This window comes from Mesoplodon bidens, assembly GCF_964165515.1.
Source record: "Mesoplodon bidens genome assembly, chromosome: 10".
NCBI lineage: Eukaryota > Metazoa > Chordata > Mammalia > Artiodactyla > Ziphiidae > Mesoplodon > Mesoplodon bidens.
Genome location: NC_138172.1, coordinates 64,791,628 through 64,817,272, shown reverse-complemented (window position 1 = coordinate 64,817,272; position 25,645 = coordinate 64,791,628). Strand labels below are relative to the sequence as shown.

The 25,645-nt window shown below is 36.1% G+C and overlaps 1 protein-coding gene across 1 annotated transcript in view; it reads left to right on the top strand.

Moving 5' to 3' along the window:
• The window catches only part of MLIP (muscular LMNA interacting protein), a gene marked incomplete at both ends in the record, with an annotated part of 286,062 nt that overhangs the window by 167,330 nt on the left and 93,087 nt on the right, over window positions 1-25,645 (top strand). The window contains 2 exons of the mRNA XM_081247370.1: window positions 4,876-4,920; window positions 15,571-15,615. Of these exons, the coding sequence (XP_081103496.1) occupies window positions 4,876-4,920; window positions 15,571-15,615 (90 nt within the window). The remainder of the gene's footprint in view (window positions 1-4,875; window positions 4,921-15,570; window positions 15,616-25,645) is intronic.

Below are 25,645 nucleotides of genomic sequence, written 5' to 3'. Positions count from 1 at the left end.
CTGAGATTTTTCTTGTTTATTGAGGTGAGATTGAATTGCTATAAACTTCCCTCTTAGAACTGCTTTTGCTGAGTCCCATAGGTTTTGCATCAACGTATTTTCATTGTCATTTGTTTCTATGTATTTTTTTTATTTCTTCTTTAATTTCTTCAGTGATCTCTTGCTTATTTAGTAGTGCACTGTTTAGCCTCCATGTATTTGTGCTTTTTACAGTTTTTTTTTCCTGTAATTGTTTTCCAGTTTCATAGTGTTGTCATCAGAAAAGATGTTTGATATGATTTCAGTTTTATTAAATTTTCTGAGCCTTGATTTTTGACCCCAGATGTGCTCTATCCTGAAGAATGTTCTTTGTGCACTTGAGAAGAAAGTTTATTCTGCCACTTTCAGGTGGAATGTTATATAAATATCAGTTAAATCTATCTGGTCTATTGTGTTATTTAAAGCTTTTTCCTTATTTATGTTCTGTTTGGATGATCTGTCCATTGGTGTAAATGAGGTGTTAAAGTCCCCTACTATTATTGTGTTAGTGTCGATTTCCCAGTTCATGGTTGTTAGCATTTGCCTTATGTATTGAGGTGCATGTTGGGTGCATAAACATTTATAATTGTTATCTCTTCTTCCTGAATTGATCCCTTGAACATTATGTAGTGCCCTTCCCTATCTCTTGTAACAGTCTTTATTTTAAAGTCTATTTTATCTGATACGAGTATTGCTACTCCAGCTTTCTTTTGATTTCCATTTTCATGGAGTATATTTCTACATCCCCTCACCTTTAGTCTGTATGTGTCCCTAGGTCTGAGGTGGGTGTCTTGTAGACAACATATATTCGGGTCTTGTTTTTGTATCCATTCAGCCAGTCTGTGTCTTTTGGTTGGGTCATTTACACCATGTACATTCAAGGTTATTGTCTATATGTATGTTCCTATTACCATTTTCTTAATCGTTTTGCATTTGTTTTTGTGGGTCTTTTTCTTCTCTTGTGTTTCCCACCCAGAGAAGTTCCTTTAGCATTTGTTGTAAAGCTGGTTTGGTGGTGCTGAATTCTCTTAGCTTTTGCTTATCTGAAAAGCTTTTGATTTCTCTGTCGAATCTGAATGAGACCCTTGCTGGGTGGAGTAATCATGGTTGTAGATTTTTCTCTTTCATCACTTTAAGTATATCCTGCCACTCCCTTTTGGTCTGCAGAGTTTCTGCTACAAAATCAGCTGATAACCTTATGGGGATTCCTTTGTATGTTATTTTTTGTTTTTCCCTTGCTGCTTTTAATATTTTTACTTTGAATTTAATTTTTGTTTTTTTGATTAATGTGTGTCTTGGTGTGTTTCTCATAGGGTTTATCTTGTAGTGAACTCTTTGTGCTTCCTGGGCTTGGTTGACTTTCCTTTTCCATGGGAAGAGATTATAGTGGAACGTTTTCCACTATAATCTTTTCAAATAATTTCTCAGACCCCTTCTTTTTCTCTTCTTCTTTTGTGACCCCTATAATTTGAATGTTGCTGTGTTAGTGTTGTCCCAGAGGTCTCTGAGCTTATCTTCAATTCTTTTCATTCTTTTTTCTTTATTCTGCTCCTTGGCAGTTATTTCCACCATTTTGTCTTCCAGCTCACTTACTCATTCTTCTGCCTCTGTTATTCTGTTATTGATTCCTTCTAGTATATTTTTCATTTCAGTTATTGTATTGTTCATCTCTGTTTGTTTGTTCTTTAGTTCTTCTAGACCTTTGTTAAACATTTCTTGTATTTTCTCAATCCATGCTTCCATCCTATTTCCGAGATTCTGGATCATCTGTACTATCATTACTCTGAATTCTTTTTCAGGTAGATTGCCAATTTCCTCATCATTTATTTGGTCTTGTAGGTCTTTACCTTGCTCCTTCATCTGTGACGTATTTTTTGCCTTCTCATTTTTTATTTTTTATTTTTTTGATGAGTGGGATTGTGTTCCTGTCTTACTGGTTGTTTGGACTGAGGCTTCCAACACTGGAGTTTATAGGCTGTTGCGTATAGCTGAGTCTTAGTGCCAAGATGATGACCTCAGGGAGACATCACTTTGAGGAATATTCCTTGGGGTCTGAGGTTCTCTATTAGTCCAGTGGTTTGGACTCAGAGCTCCCATCACAGGACCTTCAGCCTGACCCCCAGCTTGTGAACCTATATCCCACAAGCTGTGCAGGGCAGCAGCAGCAAAAAAAAAAAAAAAAGAAAAAAAGAAAAAAAGAAAAAAAAGAATAATAACAAAGTAAAAAATAAAATTAGACTTGGAAACTAACAGATATGTTAGAAAGAATATAAAAATAAAAATATAGATGAAACAACAACCAGAAGGTAAAACAGAACCACAATTGTAAGAAAGAGGAGGAGAAAAAACCCAAAAAGGTGGAAAAGGCCTTGGCTGTGGAGGGAAAATCCTAAGCAAGGGTGGGGTTTGAGCAGTGGGTGGGACTTATGATTAAGACTCACAGGGCTGGAAAAGGCCATGGGAGGTGTGGGGGGTGGGGCTTAGGCTTAATGGAACAGTAGGGGCCCAGGTGCACCTCCCACCTCTGGTCTCAGAGAGCAGGGGACCCCACCTGGGAGCCCAGCAGGCTTCACAGGCTCAAGTAGGGAAGGCAAATGCCCTCCGTGCCTCTCCTTCTCTGGTCCTAGAGGGCCCCTCCCTCCTGCCTCTCTTGTTCTCCCCCCAACCTCCATCCTATGCCCCCGGGGCCAATGCAGCCCAGAGGGTGACTCTGAATGCATAGGACGTGGCCCAAGAGCCGGGCAGAATTCCCCAGCCTATTGGGCAGGGGAAACTCTGGGTGCACTCCCCCCAGTCTGAGCCCTTTAAGGTCCCTCCACTTGGGAACCCCTCCCCCCTCTCAGCCACCCCTCAGGGGCACCCATCCTGTCCGGCCTCCACTTCTCCTCCCCCCTCAGTCACCCCACATCCTACCAGTTTGCTTGGGGGTTCCTCTCATTTCCTTGGGCATCGAGGTCCCCCACCAGTGTCCGGCACATGCCTTAGTTGTGGGGAGACATGAACTCCACATCTTCCCACACTGTCATCTTGACTCTGCCCTCCCTTCTTTTAAATTATAGTTTGCTGGATGTAAAATTATAGGTCCCCTTTTTTCAACAGTTTTTAGCCAAGGTTCTTTTTTTTTCAACAACATAACTTGTGAAGTATTTTGTCAGCATGATATTTACTCCTCTGCTACAGAGTGATCATTTACAGAGTGGCACTGTGATCTTTTAGAATTTTATCTTTATCTATGATGTTACTGATTTTTCCTATTATGTTTCTAAATGTGCTTTTTTTTCTCTTATGTATCTCTTTGACCTTTCATCTGAAGTTTTCACTCTTTTTTTCCCCTTACATTTAAGATAATTTTAGTCATTATCTTTTTTCAAACATTTCTTTCCTCCTAGGACTCTTACTAGACTGATTTTGTCACTTTTGCTTTTGTATTCTATATCTCTTAATCTTTAAATACTTTATTAATTTATTGCTCCCTAATGCCTCTAAGAGGATTCATCAATCTGATATTCCAGTTCAAGAATATGTTCAGTATCTACTATATTCTTCAGTCCCTATGTTCAGTTCTTTATTATAGCTTATATAGTGCTGTTTTAAAAGTCAGGTTTATTGAGGTATAATTTACCTACTGTAAAATTTTCCCTTTTAGTATACAGTTCTATGAGTTTTGACAAAGCATAGAGTTGTGTAACCTCCACCACATCCAAGATATACAGCTTCCATCAAAAGTAAAAGTTTCCTTGTTCTACTTTGTAGTTTATTCCTCCCTGCAACCCAAGTGCACTTGCATGTATCCATAGCTAATTTCTTATTTTTTATTGAAATATAGTTGATGTACAATATTATTTCATAATTTTTAATGAAATCATTTAGCTTGGTTGAGAGAGTTTCCTCAGCCATGCTTTGCATCTCCAGTACAAATTTAGAGAAAGTATATGATACGGTCCATCGAGGTTTTTGTTGTTGTTGTTAGTTTTTGTGAGTTTGTCAGAAGGAGAGAAGGAAGCAAGATAAATTAAGGTACTATTAAAATGGCTGAGAATATGAAACATGTAATGAGAGAGGCAGTAAAGCCATAATGGAGCTGGGAAGGCTCATTGATTTTGAAGTCTCAGTGAGGCTGAAGAAATGTTGTTTTGGGATGTTTGAGAAATGAAGATGGTAGATGGGAAGTAGCGTTCTAAGAGGAGGATGTGAAAATGAAATTTCAAAAGTTTTCCATTTTGGGCTTCCCTGGTGGCGCAGTGGTTGAGAGTCCGCCTGCCGATGCAGGGGACACGGGTTCGTGCCCCTATCCCGGAAGATCCCACATGCCGCGGAGCGGCTGGGCCCGCGAGCCATGGCCGCGGAGCCTGTGTGTCCGGAGCCTGTGCTCCGCAACGGGAGAGGCCACAGCAGTGAGAGGCCCGCGTACAGCAAAAAAAAAAAAAAAGTTTTCCATTTTATTTGTGAAGGTAACATCTAGGAATGATCCTGGCAGCAGATGATTGAAATGGAGTGGAAAAGAGTATCTTTGGAGTAGAGTGGCTCAAAGAATTGAGGGGATAGAGACTACTTTGTGAATTTTGAAATTGCCGAAATTACATAAGGAACTATTATGATCCATGAGCGAACATCATCAATAAGTAAGATAAAATTTCCTAGAAAGCTGATCAATAACAGCAATGAAAAAAACAGTAAAGTGATAGTGTTTAATGAAATAATTTTCAAAGGGACAGGGGATTTTGTAAAGAAAAGAGGGAGCAATGGTTAGAAAGTCTTAATAGGAAAAAAAAAGGTGAACATATTTATCCCAGAAGTTGAATCTTTTAACATTTTCTTGATTACTTCAGTAGTGTAATTGTTTTTATTTTCATACAGACGCCTGCAACTCTTCCCAGAGCAGCTGGTCGAGAAACCAAATATGTAAGTCCCTTCATAATTATACATACTGCTTTTTTAATGTGTGCATGTGCATGCTTTGGAGGGAGCTTAATTATATAGTCATTTAAATTGAATTAGTTGAATTTTTCATAAGTGGAAGGGGTAGAATGGTCTGATTGGCCCAGAGGTGGAAAATCAGGTTATGTCAGGTAAGTTTATTGAATAAATTCCTTCTTAAGTGAGATCTCATTTGATTAGTTTGGCTGAATCAAACAGAATTCTAACATCTGCTTTCTGTCTTTCTAATTATCAAGGCTCAAATGAGATTTTCATTTCTGTAATGGTTTATCATGCTTATTATGAAAGAGTCAACTCACATAGTTGAAACATTAAGATTTGTCTGTTTCTAATGGGATTGCCAATTTATTTGATTTGGACTAGTTTGTTGCTTTCTTTCATTTAAATTGTTTTCAAATAAATCAATTTCCACCTATAAGCAAAAATATATTAATAATGGGTACGTAGGTATAGACTCACACACTTGATTCAATTAATTGTGGAGATCTGGCTCTGAACGTCCTAGATGCACACACACACACATAGCCTCATCCCATTCTTATTCTTTATTTACCTAATAATCCATCATGTGACCAACTTCTGCTTCTGACCCAACATATTCTAGTATAAGCAAGATTGTCTCCTAAGCAAGTGTTTAGTTTTTAGTTTAAAACAAACCAGTAAACTATTCCCTTTAGTTTATACTTCATATTTTCTACTATGTAGTTTTCATCATCATCATCATTCAGAGTCAATAATTAGTAAATATAAATTTTGTGACATATCCTCTTTGCAATTTATACATTTCTGCTTTCTTTATAACCTCCCTAAGGCAGATAATAAATTGGGTGAAGTTACTGAGCTTCATCACATTCAGAAAATAATGTTTAGAAGGTATGGATAGGAACACTGCTTAGAACATTTTCTAGAAGCTTTCACTGTTATTTTCTGTTATTACTGGAAGTCATTTGGAGTAATACTTAAAAGAGTGGAGGCATTTAGTGGGCTATACCCAAGTTTTAATCACAGTGTTGCTGCCTGCTAATGAATCCTGGAAAGTCACTTAACATCTCTGTGCCTTAATTTTTTTCATCTATAAAATTGGGATACTAATATTTAGTTGATGTAAGATTTATAACTGATAACATATGAAAAGCCCTTACTGTAGTCTGACACATAGAAATGATTCAATAAATAATGGTTCTTCCCTTTTTTCCCTCTCTTTTTCCTTTGTTTTCCCCTTCATCCATGTCTCTCCCCTTCTCTTCCCCCTCCTTATCTTGGAAAGGCTAGACGCACCATGAGTTAGCTGAGTTCCTTGATTCTTCAGTTGGATATAAGAAAAGAAAGTCCCTAAAAGTGCTTCTATTTTTTTGTGACTGAGACATTCTACAAGAGCCAGACCCAAGAAAAAGTAGCTAGAATATTCTTTACTCTCACCTTCCTTTCTCATCTACTCCTAATTTGCACCTAAATGCGTCTGATTTAGGCTCATTTACAATGAGGTACAGAGGGCTGATGCCTCCTCCCACACCTCCTGGAGATGGATAATTTGATAGCAATGGAAACAATTCTGGAGGGGCTGCTTCAATCTCCATAGTTAGAGGTTATGTCAAATTGTTCTTCTGTCAGTTATTCGACTTGATTAAAGGAGGTTAACATTTGCCCCAAACTTTGTGAGAGCATTTGAGTCATTCAAAGTTAACACTGAATCATCAAATAGATTTAATATAGCCTTGAACAAATATAAACTCTAATTCAGATAAGATTCTTGACTTTGATTAAAATTGGCTTCTTGAAAAAGATTTATTTTTTAATTTCTCTTACAAAATGACATTTAAGTTGTAGTTTGTGACACTTCAAATATGTCCATGTCTTTTGAAAGACTAGATAGGATGATTTTATGGTGGAATGGGAAAACCAATTTTTGGTGCCATCAGAGAGAAGTCACACTTGTAAATATTTGGCTTCAGTTATTACATTTACTAAGTGATGTCTGATACAGTTTTTTTTAGGAGAAAAATGAAATTTTAGAACAGAAGTGTTCCTTAGCTATAAGCATTAATCATACATCAACAATTGACCTTGAATAAACTATGCCCTGATTTCTAAAAAAGAATGATACTGTAATATTTTCTTTCTTAAAAACTTTGTTATTTTTTAATTTTTTAAATTATTTTTTATTAAAATATTTTTTATTTTATACTGGAGTGTAGCTGATTTATGATGTTGTGTTAGTTTTCGGTGTACAGCAAAGTGATTTAGTTATACATATATCTAGTCTTTTCCAGGTTCTTTTCCCATGTAGGTTATTACAGAGTATTGAGTAGAGTTCCCTGTGCTATGCAGTAGGTCCTTGTTGATTATCTATTTTATATATAGTAGTGTGTAAATATATGTTAATCCCAACCTCCTAATTTATCTCTCACCCCAACTATGTAATATATTTTTCTAGAAATTCTAATATTCATATTAGCAGAGCTACAAATGCCTCATATTAAGTGCAACTTGAATAGTTTCCCTTAATTAATTAATTAATCTCTACATTTTTCTCCCTTCCTCTCCCATGGAAACTCAAAAGCAAATCTGAGAATCCTACAAACTTGTAACATTTCAATATTCTACCATCTCTCTTCAAAACTTTGAAGAAAGTAGGCATCTTCACAGTATACAGCTGCTGAGACTCGGTGTATCATTGCCTTTGTAGAGCTTCTTAGATTTTATTCTAAAGCAGGGATCATGCAGTTTACCAATGTCTGCACCACAGAGAAAAAAAAGGGAAGACAAATTAGAACCAAGAAAAAAAGTTTTGTTACACTTGAGGAGGGCCTCAGCTGCTTAGCACAGTCCACTCAAAATCCCTATTCCTGGGCTTCCCTGATGGCGCAGTGGTTGAGAGTCTGCCTGCCGATGCAGGGGACACGGGTTCATGCCCCGGTCTGGGAAGATCCCACGTGCCGTGGAGTGGCTAGGCCCGTGAGCCATGGCCACTGAGCCTGCGTGTCTGGAGCCTGTGCTCCGCAATGGCAGAGGCCACAACAGTGAGAGGCCCACGTACCTCAAAAAAAAAAAAATCCCTCTTTCTGGGGGCTCTTTAAAAATATAGTATATAGTCTGTGAATTTTGATGAGTATAAAGTGTAGTCAGTTCCTAGCTCTATTGTTCAATTTTTCACTGTTTTGACAAATATTTGAGTGTCTGCCATGCCCCAGTACTCACGTGGAGTCACTGGGGTGTGAGGGATGAATAGAACAGCAAGGTCCCCATTTCTGAAGCACACCATGTGGGAGACAGTAAACAAAATAGGAAAGAACAATCTTGCAGAAATTGGAGGAGAACTACCCAGAGCACTGGCTTTTGTTAAAACAAATGTACGAAGTTGCTAGTTTTCAATGTGTCAGTATGTCCATTGGCTTTCCAATTTTCCTGGGATGATGACAGTGGTTTAATTAAATAATGAGAAATGATATGACTCATTCCTCTTTAGGGGACTTTGATAAAAAGCTGACTTTCCTTCATCAAAAAAAAAAAAAAAAAGAAAATCCATGTAAAACAATTCATTTCTTTTTCTTAATCTTGATTACACATATTGTTACATTTCACATAGTCTGTTTTTTAGGTTGAGCCAGATACAGTAAAGGACCTTCAACTTAGACTAATTAAAGTCCAGGTTTTTCTTCAGTTCATCGTGTACTTGAATTGCAGTTCAAAGTAATTTAATTGAGGTTCTCTTAATTGTTGTAGAATTTAAACAAGGTTAACAAACACGTTGAGTGGTCCTGATCTCCACAGGTCACCTGTGGGATTGATTAACTTATCATTCGTAATTCACTTGATTGTTTTTAACAGATGTCAAATTCAACAATCATAATAACTAGTGTTTTGAGTTCTTACCTTGCAAATCAGTTTTAACTATCTCATTTAACCTTATACCAGTCGTATGAAGTGGGTATGATTATTTCAAATCTCCATTTTAAGGAGAAGGAAACAAAGTCACAGAGAAAGCAAAGTCCAACCCAGGTCTTCCTCATGTCAAAGCCCCTGTTGTTATTATTTGCGTGTACCAACAGGGGCTGGAAATAACTTGTCTTCCTTAAATATTTTATCCATTAGTATTCATATTCTGGGTTTAAATTAATTCTTCACCCCCAGTAAACTCCAGCCTAAACTTTGAATGAATAATTTCATATTTGGTGACAACTTCTAAGATGATAATGTTTAGTATATTTCTAATGTTTTAAATTATTTGCTTACATGTAAATTAACTCATAATTTATCAGTTAATCTACAAGTGATTGTTTCTCATGGTACTCATTTTTAAAGAGTTTCCTTCCCTCTATGTAATGGAATGAATTTTCTAATTAAATCTCTATTTCATTCTGTTTTCACTCTATCATCTTTGGGGGGAGTGTTATTATTATTATTTTTTCTTTGCATTACACTTGCCTTTGTAAATGTTTATTATTTTTCATTAAGTACTACCAGTATAAATTCATTTCACTCATGTAATTCAAAACCACAGTTTGCTTTCTTCATAAAGAGCAACCTCAGAAAATAGGGCAAGTATTTGGACCTATTACTAATTTATTTAAAAAACTGTCATTTAGAGTCACATTCTATTGATAACAACTTATTTAATAAACTCTCTACATTTAAGAAGTTACTTTAAGTGCCAGAGAAATAACGAAGACAGTTTTATTGAATATGATATAGCATAGAGATAAAATTTCATTTTAATGAGCTTGAGGGGCAGAAAAATATCATTACAGTGGAAGTATATTGCTTTAAAATATCACGGAATATTAAAAATGTGTCAAACTTTATTAAGAATATTTCCCTCTATATATACAGATGTTCAAATAAAGGTCATCTTCTCCAATTAAGCCACCTCACACAGTCCCCTTGTTGCTATGCTTGGAAACGTTGCTATGCTGGAGTGTTTCAGAGGCGATGTGCCCTAATGCAGCCATAGATCTTAAGAGTAAGAGGTGACAAATCCAATCTACTTAAATCCAGACATGGATCCAAATCTGCTTCTGTAGGTTGTGACCAGAGATTTGATGAGTTGTGAATAATTTAAGCAAGAAATTCCACTCTACTGATCATTCTTCATTCTGTCTTTCTTTCCTTTTTTTTTTTTTTTTTTCCACCGTTCAGAAATGTTTCCAAGGTATGCATGTGTGAGACGGGATGTGGAGGGAAAGGAAGGTAATTATATAGGCTGAGCTAAATGAGGAAGAAGAGAAATGATTTAATGAGACATCCTTTATGCCTTGGTCCTTCTCATCATCATTTTAGATGTCACCAAAAATGAAGGCACCGTATTTCAGCCACACTTCCCTTGATCTGATTTTTTATTCCTCATTTGCGCATGTAAACTGTGACTGTCGCTCGTCACTATGCACTTTTATTCTGCCTACCAATTATGTTCATAACAACGTGGAATCATCATTCCCTAAATTACTGAGTCAAACTTTTAAAATACTTTCAACTCTACTTTTTATATTTAGACCTTTTGGGGACATATCACTAACTCATAATATAGCTCTTAGTGAGATATTCATATAGGGTAAGGTCTACAATTAGAATAAACAGTATGAAGCAAGAAAAATATGATGCCTCACACATATATCTCTCTGTCCTTAGTGCCTACCATGCTTACCATTGGATTCAAGTTTTTTAAATTTTATTGAAGTGTAATTGATTTACAGTGTTGTGTTCATTTCTGCTGTACAGAAAAGTGAGTCAGTTATACATATATAGATTCTTTTTCATATTATTTTCCATGTTGGTTTATTACAGGATATTGAATAATTCCCTGTGCTATGTAGTAGGACCTTGCTGTTTATCCATTCTATATAGAGTAGTTTGCATCTGCTAATCCCCAACTTCCAATCCTCTCCTTCCCCTCCTCTCCTCCCCCTTGGCAACTGCAAGTCTGTTCTCTATGTCTGTGTGTCTGTTTCTGTTTCATAGATTTGTTCATTTGTGTTGTATTTTAGATTCCACTTATAAGTGATATCATATGGTATTTGTCTTTCTCTTTCTGACTTACTTTGTTTGGTATGATAATCTCTAGGTCCATACATGTTAATAATGCAAATGGCATTATTTCATTTTTTCTATGGCTGAGTAATAGGCCATTGTATATATGTACCCCATCTTCTTTTGGATTCAATATTTTGAATAGTGCCTTATGTACAAATAACAGGAATGCTCTCTAGCTAAAGGGCAAGACAGTGTCTTATCATCTTATAATTTTATATTTCCTCAATGCCAAGCTCAGCAACTCAGGGATTATTAGGGGCTCTGTTGATATTTAAGTTTTGCCTTTTTGCTTGTCTGTAGATCAATCTTATCTGGGAGAACTAAAATAATTCAATTAACACATTATCACTAATTAGAGTTCTTTGAGCCTTAAGAAAAGAAAACTCAGGACAATTAAAGTCAACAGGAAAAAGGTCAAAGCGAAACATTTTAACCCTATTGAATTGGATGTTATATTCAGGGAGGAGGGACATGACTGCTGAAAGGGAAAAAAATACTGCCAAAAGTAGAAGTGCATAGGGTAGAAGGCAAAAGTAACTGTTCAATACTTTTTACCTGATACAGTTTGATTTTGTCCCAGTCTCCCAAAAGGGTGTCTGCTAGTGTGATGCCTGACACCCATGAGTCGAGAATGGGGAAAAGCTGCAGATTGCAAGGAAAAGCAACTCTAGACAATAACTGAGGAGCTTGGATATACTTTATGTGCCTCTGGCATGAAGTCTTTGGAAGAGGAAAATTGTTTCTCCAAAGTGGGCTTGGCCTAAGTGGTGGCTTTGTGTAGCAATTTATTTTTCAGTGGATCTCAAATCTTCATTTCTTTCCTTAGTCTTAACTCTTTCAGTTTGCATATAACCTACCACTTTAATAGGTTTACTTTGAAATACGAAATTTTGACTTTCCCAATTTTTTGACTGCTCTGTTTGTTTTAAAGTTTTATTTGTTTTTTTAATGGTGATATTCTGGTTAAAATCCTCCTACTCTATCTTCCTCTCACTTTTTTTCTTTTGTAATTAAAATGATGTCAAAGGCTGTAGAATATAGGTTATGGGATCTTGTTTCACACAAAATTCATTCTTATACTCATCTCTAACATTCTTCATGGTTAGTATTAATGTGGATAGAACAAATGACTAAAAACTTCAGTGCTGTTCAAGTCTAATTTCAAGTTTATTTTTAGGTACCTCATGTTGCTTCTCTTCTTTAGCTTAGTTGACCAATTGGCAGTTTTTAAAATATAGTAACCTTCTCTTGCTACTCACCGTTCCAATTTCAGCTCACCAGACAATCTTTCTTTACTTTTCAAAAATCATTGCTGCAATATTGATAACTTAACTATAGCTACAGAATTTAATAAACATTAACGTGTATTGGGAAAACAGAGGGAAGCTTCTCAAAGGGCTTGACACAACTGGGTTAGTTGAAAGCATCTGGTTATATTTGTGCTGATACACATAAGCCAATATTCTTTTTCTTTGATAAAGGATCTGCAGTAGCTTTATAAATATTAACTCCACCCTGAGGTTCAAATTTAATTGTGTTTTTTTCTCTGGGAATAGTTTCTCATAATAGTGATATGAAGTCCATTATATTAGATGAAATAAAAATGTACTGGGGATGTCTAAATCACCTTATTGTTATGTCATAATTCCCAGTGAAGAAATTTTGGGGACTTATGGAGACTGGATACTAAGACATTTGTGTTTTTCCCTAATTTAATTAATGTGTTTGCCTGAGCACTTTCTCTTTTTTCCCCTATGATAGTTTGGTATTATTTAACACAAAGTACTGAAAAGTGTTAGTAATATAGTTAAATTGTGCAAATACTTTATTTTTAGTGTATGACTTCTTTTTTCCTATAATTATTGAGATAAAAATATAACTATATTTTGTTCCTGTCAAGATACATTCAGTTCAGCATATTTCATAGAAGTCATTTAACTTAGGGAATTCATAGAGAATTCTCTCATTACTGCAATAATGAAGAATTAATCAAAAGGAAAAGATCCTAAGACATTAGAAGAAATCATTATTACTCATATTACATTATGAGGTTAAAAATGAAACCCTAGGTGAATTGAAAAATCACTGGGATAGGCATTCTGAAGGGTAATTTTCTGCAGTACAGAATAACCATGAACCTCAGCGCATGGTAACCTGGTCCACAGCAATTAGAGGTGGGGATCAATTAGCCAGGACATACTGCTGCTGTAGAGCAAGCAGGGATGGCAGTGAGCAGCGACCATCCTGGTGAAGAACATCATGAGTCAAAAAATCAAAAACAAACCATGCTGGACACAGTATGAGAAGGACAGCAGGCACCTGGTCTTTATGTTTGGTGATTCACACTCTTATGTACTTGGTGATACCATAGGAACCACTCAGCTTTCAGTTATCATTCACTTCTCAGAGAGTAAAAGCAATATTGACACATCTGTCATAACCCCGAAAATATTTGCAATTTCAAAAAGAATAGAGATAGTGTAGGAACACAACTTTATCATGTGTCAGCCAAGTATATTTATGATGGCGCATCTGTTTGTTGACCACTTCCCTGATGTGGAAGCCTGGTCTCCCATTCAAGGGCAGAAAATCTTGAAAAAACATAACTATTAAAAAATATATATGTAACCCAATCTACAAGAAAGAAAGAGGAACTGTGAGTGTCAGAAATGAAGAGGGAGCTCCAGGTGGGAAAGTTAAGAAGAAGTTTAAGCTCTGGGGGAACACAGGTATGTTAGAACCCAGGTGACAGGAGCCAGGAGCTTAGAGTTTAGCTTTCACTATATAATGAGTCAGAGCTGTGGATAAATCTTTTGTGTGCATCCAGGAGCCTAGAAGACCACATGGCCATGAAGCATGTGATAGAGATAGACATAAATCCTCCCACCATCTTTAATCTACACTCTTGGGTGGTAATATAGTCATCCATGAGAAAATGGGTCCTAAACCTGTGAAAGTTGAAGATGTGGGGACCTGCCACCCTGTAAGTTCAGGAATATGAAGGTGATGAAATAAAACGGAAACTGGTCCAGAATCAGTGAAATACCTGGGCCCCCCATTAGGGCAGACGTGAAATGTATTGTAGGCATGGTTTCCCAACCCAGGGTTTCTCAGATACCTACAGAAATCATCACTGAAATTACCCTGACTGAAGAGGAGCTCAAAATCAAAACTAAAAAGCCATCAAATTAGTAAAGAACATCATGGGGCAGAGGCATGAAAGAGAGCCAACAGATACAAGAAACAGGGGATTTAGCCAAGACACATTATAGAAATATCTGGAATGAATTTATAAATATAATAAAGTGTTGAAATAGCTAAAAGGAATTACGGATACCATAAAGAAGATTTGATAAAGAACCAAACTGAATTTCTAGAAGTTAAAAATAATGTGATTAAAATATAAAATTCAATGGCCATGTTAAATGTATTAATATACTGCTGAAGAAAAATGTGTTAACCATCAGGCTTATATGTGGAAACTATCCAGAATGCAGCATAAAGAGATAAAAAATATGACAGGGAATTTTATAGAAATGGAGGATGGATTCAGAAGACCCAACATATATTTAATCAAAGCTCCAAAGAAGAGATTAGATATAATGGGAGAGAGGCAATATTTGAAGTAATTCCTGGAGGATTTTCCGGAAATGAAGAAAGATATGTATTCTCAGAATGAAGGACTACACCAAGCCCCCCAAAAGGATACATAAAAAGAAGTCCATGCTCAGACACATCATAGTGGAATTACAGAATGTCATGGAGAAAAATCTTAAACGCTAAGCAAATGTGAAGATGGATGATCCAAGTTATGACGTTTACGTTGACAGCAGTAACAGAAGTCAGAGCAAGTGGGCAGTCCTCAAAATGCTGTGAAATAATAACTATTACCTTAGAATTCTATGTCCAAGTAAACTGTCATTCAGGATGAGAACAAAATAAAAACATTTTCAGACAAAGCCCAAGACAGGAAGTTCTGAAAAAACTACCAGAGCATTTACTTCAGCAAGAAGGAAACTAAATCCAGAAGAAAGGAGTGAAATTCAGGAACCAAAGATGATGAAACAATATTAGCCTCCTCTTTAATTTACAGCAATTAATTTTTTTTCATGAAATTATGAAAACTTTATTTTCTAATATGAGTAATTTAATGAAAAAATCTGTTATTTGTTTCATTTTGCTGTACATAAATATAAGTAGCTAAAAATGTTGATAAGTTTGAGTAAAATACAGTGTATACAGTGCATGGCATATTACAACACCTTGAAGAATTTCTGATGTCTTACGCTAGTACTTGTGTTAAGATGCTAAGGAAAAGCAACATAGAAAACATCATATTTACTATTGTGTGGGCTGAATAAAAATGTGTAGGAGAAATATTGTAAGGCAATGTACCAAAAATGTAAAAGAAAAAATTTTTTTGGTGGCATCATGATATTTTTTCTTTTACTTAATACCTGTCAAAATTCTACAAGGGACATGTATTATTTTAACAATAAAAAACTTCAGAATACTTAAAAATATAGATATATTATCTTACTAAATTATGAATTTCACTAAATAAACACTATGTTTATAATTTTGCAGGCAAACCTCGCCTCACCATCTTCTACAGTATCTGAGAGTCAGCTGGTATGTATCCTCTTACTAGACATATATCTGGTACTTTAGAAAATTCTGATCTTTTAAGACAGTTTTATATGAACAAATGTGAACTGAGAACAAATTGACTGTATATAAGTTTATTTGCTTACTTGTCTAGTAAAAGTTCACTGATTCTTTACTAAAGCTCCATGTGGTTGTTTTGCAAGTCACAGACATACATAAAAACATATATAGAACTTATTTGACAGTAACTTGCATCCTAGCAGTGGTGTTAGAATAGAATGGGCAAGGCCAGAAGGAAGATGCCAATGGAGGTTAGAGACAAGGACTCACTTCCGGATGGGAGAGATCAGAAAAGGGTTCAAGGACAAGGTAACCTTTGATCATGTAGAGTAGGTTCTGGACTTGAGGAAGTGAGATATTTCAGACAGGAAGATTATCATGTGGATGATCTAGACCAGGGATGAACAATAGAAATATAGTGTGAACCTCAAATACAAGCCACATTTGTAATTTAAAATTTTCTAAGAGGCATGTTAAAAAAGTAAAAAGAAACAGGTCACATTAATTTCAATAATACATTTTATTTATATACATATTATCATTTCAATATATAATCAGTATAAAATTGAGATTATTTTACATTCTTTTTTGGGGGGGTAAGTAAAGTCTTTGAAATCTGCTATATATTTTACATTTACAGCATACCTCAATTCAGGCTAGGCACATTTCAAGGACCCAGCAAGGGGGCTGGTGGCTACTGTGTAGGACAACACAGTTGTAGGCTCTAGAATCTGTTATTTATAGATAAAAATTTGATTAAGTAGGAAAATTACTTCTTCTAACAGTGTTTTGTGTTATTGCTACAGTGATGAGCAAATTGGAACCATGATATGTTACCTAGATATTACTAAATATTTTCTTTTAATTTTTATTGTTTATAATTGTAAACTCCTTCAGTAAAAATGAATGAAAATATCTAGTAAAGCACTGTGAGACATTAAGAAGACAAAATCAGTTTAATACTGATTTTCCCCCCCATTTTAAGCAATTATTTCTGTGCCCTACATCCATTCTGTGTCCTACATCCATTCTGTGTCCTACATCCATCTTGTCATTATCATGCCAAAATGACAATGATATTTTTATTTGTAGTGCTGGAGAATCATAAAAAGTGTAGTTTGACTCTTAATATAGCATGATTGAAGCAAATGGCTTAGGCATGTTGGTGTTTATACATTCAGTGTGTATATGGGGTGTGTTTGCATGTGTGTGCATGTGTGTGTGTGAAGTGTTATTTTAGTGTCAGTTGATTTAGAATAGTGGCCGGCAGTATAGGATAGTTGAAAGAATGCTGGAACGGGGTCAGGAGACCCATCTTTTACTTCCTGCTCTGACGCTAACTACTGGGCTGACAGTGGAGAAGTCAAGAATCTGGGAGACTGGGCTTCAATCTTCTAAATGAACAACGAGACCATTCAATTACACTCTGTTCAAGCCTCTCTATGGCAGTGAGTCCATGGTTACTAGCTCAGGGGAGTGAAGGAGTTGCCATGGAAACAAGAGGTACAGTAACATTGTGAAGTTGAACAGTTTCCCAGTTTAGATATGGAACTATTGTTACAACTATTTTAATATTTAAAATAATGATATATGTACTTGTTTCTTGAGAATAATGTGTGAAAATTAAGAAATATTTTGTATACTCAACATAGATACAACAGATTTTAGATGTTGAATGTGTGTGAGTGTGTATATATATATTATCAGACTGACATATACATACATATATATATATATATATATATATATATATATATATATATATCAGTTCTTGACAATATTTTAAGAAACTATTTCAAAGAAGCAAATATATATAATGATTTCATAAATTAAGACATAATATAAATGACCAATTGTAAATGTAATAAGTGAACTTTTTTGGCCAATCAAATAATTCTATGTATTTGATGTTTGTGTTCTGAGAAAAATATGAAGTGTTGCTTTGACTGACTTTGATGATAATTTTTCTGCATTTACTTTAGACCTTTTCTCTAGAGAGTTCAAGGAATTTCTTAGCCAAGTTTTAAGTTAAGTTTTAATCCCAAAATTCACTTGAGATCTAGGTAGGTTTGTGAAGGGATTATTATCAAGCAGGCTATCACACACAAAAAGAACATCTCTTGGATGGATGTAGTTATTCAATTTAATCACTGTCTTCTACTTCATGATATTAACCCTGTATTTACATTCTGTGAATATAGAATAGAGTAGAAGTAATTGCATGCAAGGGATGCTATATGGATTTGCTTTTTTAAGGATTTGTAATATTTTCACTCTTAAACATTGTAATTTATGAATGAATTATATTTTATGAATGGATTTCTAATATTTGCCATCATGAACTCTCTTCAAGGTTAAGTTCTGAGTAATTTCAGTAAATAAGAATGCCTTTGAAAAACAAATATGTATATATACACACACAATATGCGTGTGTGTTTATAACATATACTATACATATAGATGTCATATGACAGGTAATTCTGATAGCACACTCACACATATACATATTGCTTTTTGGTTATATGTGTGTGTACATGTGTATAGCACATAAAAACAAAATTTTGGGGAACACATGATAGATTATAGTTAAATTATGTAAGTAAATATTGTATGTTTTGCATAAAATAAGCAATTAATATTATTTGACTCCTATTTTAGGGGAGAAATGTAATAAATTGAAGTGAAAATAAATGTTGAATTGCTATGATAGCACAAGCTTAATAAAGAAGCCATTTTGTGTTTGAGCTTTGGCTTTTTAAGAATATATCGTTTTTTCATATTTTTTCTTTTTAACATGGCTTAGCTATTTGCTTGTTAACATTGCAACTGTACCCATTCAACACTGGAAGGAAAAAAAGAAATATGACCTTGCCCCTTACTCTTAAAATATTTCCAATGTTTACTCTGAAAACCAAATTATGTAGTATTAGGCTCAGAGAGAAGTGTTTTGGGGGTCCTTATGAAACTAGTTCACCATTTTGTGCCTCAGTTTCTCTTCTTCTATTAAACAGTAATGCAGTATATCAAAACTGGGAAGGACTTAGAGATGAGGATGTTTTAAATACACATCTAGAAAATGGAGGTTGGGACAACTGTGCTGTCAACCTGAAAGCGTTATTGTAAGGCTCACATATCATAAAATGTGAAGTTGCCAAAGTAGCCCTCTACATACGGGGTGGGGGTGTGTTATTATTGCATATAAAGTCTCTGAAATATTATCTCTGAGATTTAATGAGTGGCCATTTTTTACAGATAAAGAAACAGAGGGTCACAGAGTTTGAGTAGATCAACTAAGATCACAGTGTTCATGGTCATCTTTGTTCCGTGTGACTTTCAAAAGGAATCATTATTAATTTTAGATAATTCAAGGGGAATAAAAAAGGCTGATGAAGGAGTTGGGAAATAGGGAAGTGTGACTTACACCAGGCACATGTGATCACTTTCTGAAGAGAAGGGGCTGAGTAGGATCAGTTAGGGTCCTGAGGCTTCACACCTGTGGATAGTGCATCCCCTGGTATCAGAAAGGGAACAAAAGGAAAGGAAGATCCCGGATCTAGGCTGAACCTTCACAAAGCTTTCCTAATTCCTGAGCTGACTCATCAAAATATTAACAGAGGCTGGTGGGGTCTCTTTTCTCTGAGTAGGAAAACAGGTTGGGCTTTATAAGATGGGTAAGCACTGGTCTTCCTTGGCAATAGGTAAGGGAACCTGGTTTAGGAGATATTTGGCTTTTGCTTTTGAAATTTCATGACATTGCAAAATGCTCATTGTTGCCCAAGATGGAATACTGAATCTAGAGAGTACAAAACAATAGATTTAAAAAATAAACCACATGATTATGTATAGGTAAAAGCAAAGTGGAGCTTACTGGAACACTGTACAGAAGAGGAGCTTAACCTTGCAGATACTTTGTTCCCAGTTCTGAAAGCCAACTGATGTGTCCTGTTTTAGTGGTGCATGACTGATCTTTCTAAGGGCCCTTGAGGTCTCTGTTGTTCAGAAAATGCAGCCCTGAAAGCTTTTGCATAGAACTAACGTCTTCTTCAAGCTTGAAGGCAGTTTGTCCTTGAATAATTTTCCTTGACACTACATGCTCAAGTGCTACAGCATTTATCATGTATGCCTCTTCAGGTCTGAGTCATGCTATTTTCTTTTAACTGTTGAAATATTTCAAACTGGCCAATCTGTGTTGTGTACATTCCAAAAAATATTTTTGGAGCTGTGAGCTGTGGTTTATAATTATTGAAATCCTGCATATGTTTATTTTAATACAACTATCATAGTAATTATAAAATATATTTTTGGTAAAATCTCATCAGATAAGTATTTTCCTGGGTAGTCTAGATCATTTGGTATCAATACTCTGTATTATAAGTGCAAAAACAGGAAAAAGGAAAGTTTTTTTTTTTCCTTTCAAGTTCCTTTTATGATTTCTTTTTCTTTACAAATTTCTGTCACTCATATGATCTCATTAGAGTCACACAGTCATGTTGTGAGTTAGTATGGCATTAATTGTTATTTCCATTATTCTGATGGAAAAACCCCTGAAGTCTAGATATCTACCATGTGTCAACAGTCCCACACCTAATGGGTGGTATTAAAAACTGTCTGCCCCCTCCTCCCTAATCTTGGAAGCTTTGCTCTGTACTATAGTGTTTTGAAATTTGAGATGTTTCTTTGAGGGGGAAAAAAGAAGTGTAAGTATTTGCTTCAAGCATATAATATTTTTATTTAAAAAAAAGAATTAGAGTTAATAAATTTTTATTAATTGTGAGTGGATCAGCTAAATAATTTAGAAAATATTGCTTTTGTCAACAGTCTTGACTAGGAGAATGTTTTTGAGTTTCTCTGAGCTTGTTGCCACAGAAATTCTAAAGAAAAAAAAATAACACTGGAGAATATAGACAACACAGAAGCAAATGGCTAAAAGAAGCAGCAATGGTACTTTCACAACTCCTTGGATCCATCAAATTAGCGAGACTCACAGAATTTTCTATATGATGTGTTTTATTACTTTCTTGTTGTTTTTTTCTTTTTTTACACATCTTGTTTCTTCAAAAAGATAGAAATAAACCCTTGAAAACTGGGATCCTATTCTTTATTTCTTTTCTTTACTTATCACATGACTCCAGAGCTTACTACCTCAGTCAAAGGCAATTAAAAACACCAGTTCACTAGTTGGAGTTAATTTATGAAAGACGTGGTTCTAAGAAGGCATTATCCGTATAATGGATTCTCTAGGTCAGTGTTGACAGTTAGTTTTCAACTTTGGTCTCCAGCCAGAGGCAGTACCAACTTGTCATAGAATTATGATTATAAGTTCCAAAGGACAGAAACAATATCTATTTTCACAGTGCTCGAGTAGCAATATTCAAGAATAAGTGTATACTTGATGAGTTATAAACACAAATGAATAGTGGGATCAGTGCCCCACAGGCCATTAAAACCTGACCCCAGGCCCCGGGACTCCACATACTGTATCTCTTGGACTTCTTCTCCCTTAAGACTAATAATAGTTAGATGTGAGCTCCCAAGTTCCACCCACTCTTGAATTCTCCAAAGAAGATGATATCATTTTCTTCCATGTTAAGACTTATTGCTTATCACTGCAATCAAACAGGGGGAAAAAGAAATGATTTTTTAAAAATAAAGAGAGTTAAAATCTTGCAAAGTCCTTAAAAATGTGGCCTCTGGTCCCTGGTCTTGACTTCCTGTATCATTGGAGATGATAACTTCGGCTTTCTACTCTTTCTTATCTCTGAGGGTAGAGCTCACAAACTCACATTCATTCTTCTGGTCCCCTAGGGGTGAAAGGCATGTAGATCTTCTATCTGGTGAAGTTCCTTCTTCCTGGTTATACTGTAATCAAAAAGTCAGTCCAGGAAAAATAAGGGGAGACCCATACTGGATCATAGCCAGCATATTGAGCTTCTGCCTGTCAATTAGTTTATTCATCCTTCAAATGTCTATTTAGCATCTATTAGGTTCCCAGCACAGTTCTAGGTTTTGGAGAGATAATAGTGAAGAAAACAATGATCTCTGACCTCACAGATCTTAAATACATTCTAGTGGAGGAAGGAAGAAAATAAACATAAACTGAGCTCAGATTGTGTTAAGTACTATGGAAAAAAATAGGGTGAGTAAGAGGAGGTGGGGATTGATATTTTACATGGGTCATTAGGGAAAACCTGTCTGCTACTAAGGTGACATTTGAGCAGAGAGTTGAAGAATTGAAAGAGAGAGTCCTGGAAAGGGAGAAGAGAGTTCCAGACCACACAAAGAGCAAGTTCAAGCTCCCAGAGTAGGGAACACAGTGTGTGCCAGAGTGGTGAGTGAGGGAGAGAGAGGGGCAGTAGCAGGAGACAAGATTGGAAAGGGAGAAGCTGGTTGGAGAGTGAAAGATTAGGTCATATGGAGTCTTGAAGGCATCACCCTGCAGGCTTTGTAACGGTTTGGGTTTTTACTCTAAGTGAGAAGATGAGGCATTAGAGTGCTTTGGCTGGAGTCCTGTGATGCGGATTGATTTACTTAGTGATTGTTCTGTGCTTAACTCACCTGAATTGTGAGCCCTCTGAGTACAAGGGTTATGTCTTATTCATCTGGGTAGACACTACAGTTCCTGACATAGAATAGGTCTCACTTGGCAAAATGCCTGCAGAGAGCATCTGATAGATGGTCTGATAGAGGAATGCTTCAGAGCTCCAAGACAATGGTTGCTTTGTCTTTAAGGCACTTCAAAAATGTCAAGAATACACACATATACATATATGTCATACATACATATATGTCAAGAATAACACATATGTATATATGCATAGCAACATATACACATATGTCATACACATGTCAAGAATATACACATATATGTGTATATATACATGCATACATATATGCATACACATATACATATATATGTATAGCAACATGTACATATATATGTATAACTGAATCACTTTTCTTTACACCTGAAATTAACACAACATTGTAAATCAACTATACTTCAGTTTAAAAAAAAAGACTTTATCAGTATTGTGCAAACTACTCTTCTCATCAAAGCAAATGGAGAACAGAGTTGTCCATGATTGTTGGGATCTAGCACTCTTGGAATTGTGTCAAGAAGAATATAAACAGGCAGACTCCCCATCCACTAAAAGCCCATATGTACTCCTGGCTCTAAAATGAGGTTCTCAGATTTTAAAACTTACAATAACAGAATCACAGTATTCTGTTATCAGAATCACAGTATTCTGGTTCCAGTTAAAAATAAAACATCTGCCTACCCATTTCTGCAATGATAATGTTTTTTTTCTGAAGGTGGGGGAAATATTTTACTAGCAAGAATGAAAGATTAACCTTTTTTTGTTTTTTCAAAATATAGCTCCAAAAGAGGGGGGAAAAGTCTTACATCCACTGTAAATCAATTCTCAGGAGATTCATCACAATACATTGAAATTTGCTATTTGGAGAACCTTCTTGTTGTTTTTTCTGTGCTCTTTTTGCTGGCTATGGGAGTCATTACCTGTTTTTATTTCTTCACGTAGGCTGGAACGAAAGTTATGGTGTCGCTTTCCCTGGCATTGTAAGAATGACATTTGTTTGTATCACTCACGAGTCTAGCTGGATCTGTCGATTCTTTAGCAGCTAAAACATGAAGGAAGGGCCTCCTCGGGTTAGTTTAGTTGTCATATTGCTGGCACTGATCATCTTAGAGTAGCTCACCTTTTTAGAGTCTTCTCACTTGTTAATCTAATTTCCTTTGTTTTTGTTTGGATGCAGACTTAGCAAATTAGGTTTGCCAGAATTAGCAAACCAGTCTACTTGGAGTCTGAAGATACCAGGTGACTATGAGCAAGGATGCAGCATAGATTAGGAATTGATAAAGGACAGTCTGTTCTAAGCCTTATGCAGTAACTTTATGTGATGTTGTTCTTGAGGAGGCAGGAATGTAAATAATCAAATGTGCCGTTATTCATTATTAAAGGACCTAATCATGCAGGAGGATTAGGATCCTTTAGTAGATGGTCCAGACAGGTCGAATGGATTTTCCCAAGGTCATAGAGTCTATTAACACTATTGCAAAAATCAAAATCTATGTCCTCGTACTTTCCCCCCACCAATATCATGCTGCTTCTTGGGACTGGATTTTATACCAAGTCCAGAGAAATATCAGTATAAATTTTGATGTCTGGTTGTGCAAACTACAGAATCCTTTAGGAGGCTGACTGTTGTGTTTGTGCCCTGCTTAAGGTAAGAAAACCTGGATTTACTAAGACTAGTGAAAAGAAAAGTAAAATGACATGTGATGAGTTAACCATGGCTTAAGTCATGAATGTGGCAGTTGGCAGTGGAAATAAAACAGAAGCAATGGATTTAGAAGGAATCAAAAACATAAAAATACTAGGACTTTGTTAGTGATTGCCCAGAGGACGTTATAGAGAGATGGGTGTTTAAAAATCATGTTAAGTTTCTCTCTATGCTATTTCTCTCCATCTCTATCTCTGGAGTAGGCATCAGAGTAATTAAAATCCTGGGTTTATGACCAGACTAGACCTGGATTAAACCTCGACTTGTTCACATATTAACTGCATGGCTTTGGCATGTGACTGATTCTAAGTCTCTCACAGGGTTGTTGATAAGGAATTGATGAGATAATCAATTTAAAATATTGAATGTAGTGCCTGTAAGATATGGAATATGGGTCTATGGGATAATGATGATGTCATTATCTGCAATGAATCCTCAAGTGTTTTGAGCCTGGTTTCAAAGCATGTGGAATGGTATGAGCAAGGTGCAGAGGCTGCCATTAACAGGATTGATCAGTATACCATGGTTTATGGAGAGTACATGAGGTTCGGAATTGGGTCAACAAGGTTTGAGTTTCAATTTGACCAAAGGCCAAGACACAGTTAGGTGTGGAGGGTATGGTTAAAGGTTATAGGGCAGGAAGTGTGAGCGATGTCAAAGGCAAACTATGTTTAGCCTTCCTTTGCCTGGAGTTGCCTTCCCTGTCCATGAAATTCTGGCTGGTAAGTGACAGCAAATTATGGTGCAGGAGAAAAAACAGGACTAAAGAAAGAGGTAAAGAATATAATGGAAGAATTGGAGCAATTGTACTGAGACCAAATAAGCAAACTAGAATGAGGAAAATTCAGAGATTTCAGGTAGACCAAAGCCTAGGAACACAAAGTCCAAGAAAAGAGCAGGTGGAAATAGAGGAAATGGGGAAAGAATCCTTGTTCAATTGCCAGACAACTATCAAATCCAGGAAATTCATAGCAACAAAAGACATCAAACCTGACAGAGAAATAAGCATGAAGCGTCAGTAACTGATTCTGATATTAAAGCTACTTGATATCCAGTGAACCAGAGGACTGTTTTTTCTGCATTCACCCTGGAGGATGATGATCCCAAGAGAGATGACCTGAGTGGAAGTTTCCAGGCCAGGATGACCCAAAACGTCCACCTGTTAGCAATGCAGGAACCAGGGCATCAAGTTTCTCTGGCAGGAGGATTCTTACAGCATATCAAGTGCTTCTGGTCAGATTTCTTCCCTCTGCTTTCATCTTTTTGCTGGTGCCGTTAAGCTTAGTTTCTAAACTTCCATGTTGGTTTTAGAACCTGGTAAGCCCTGAGTACCAGAATTGTACTGATTTCCTGCTTCCCAAAGGAGCAGGAGAGAAGGTACACGAGTAGGAGCAGCAGGAAGGAGAAATGAAACAGGAAGTCACGTGGAAAAGAGAGACAGGAAATCTGGACAGTTTCGGATCATGACCCGGGTATCAAGTGTCTCCCTATGACAGGTGGCTGTAGAAATCAGCACCTGCTTGAGCTTTGTTCTCGTGCTGAGTTCATTGGAGGATATTACTCTCATATGTATACTCAACTGTGTGACTTCACGCATAATTGGTTGTTACTTGCTCATCTTTTCCCCTGAAGAGAAATCAGAGTTTCTTAAGTGGGATATATTTCCCTGCCTGGGGAAGATAGAGATTTT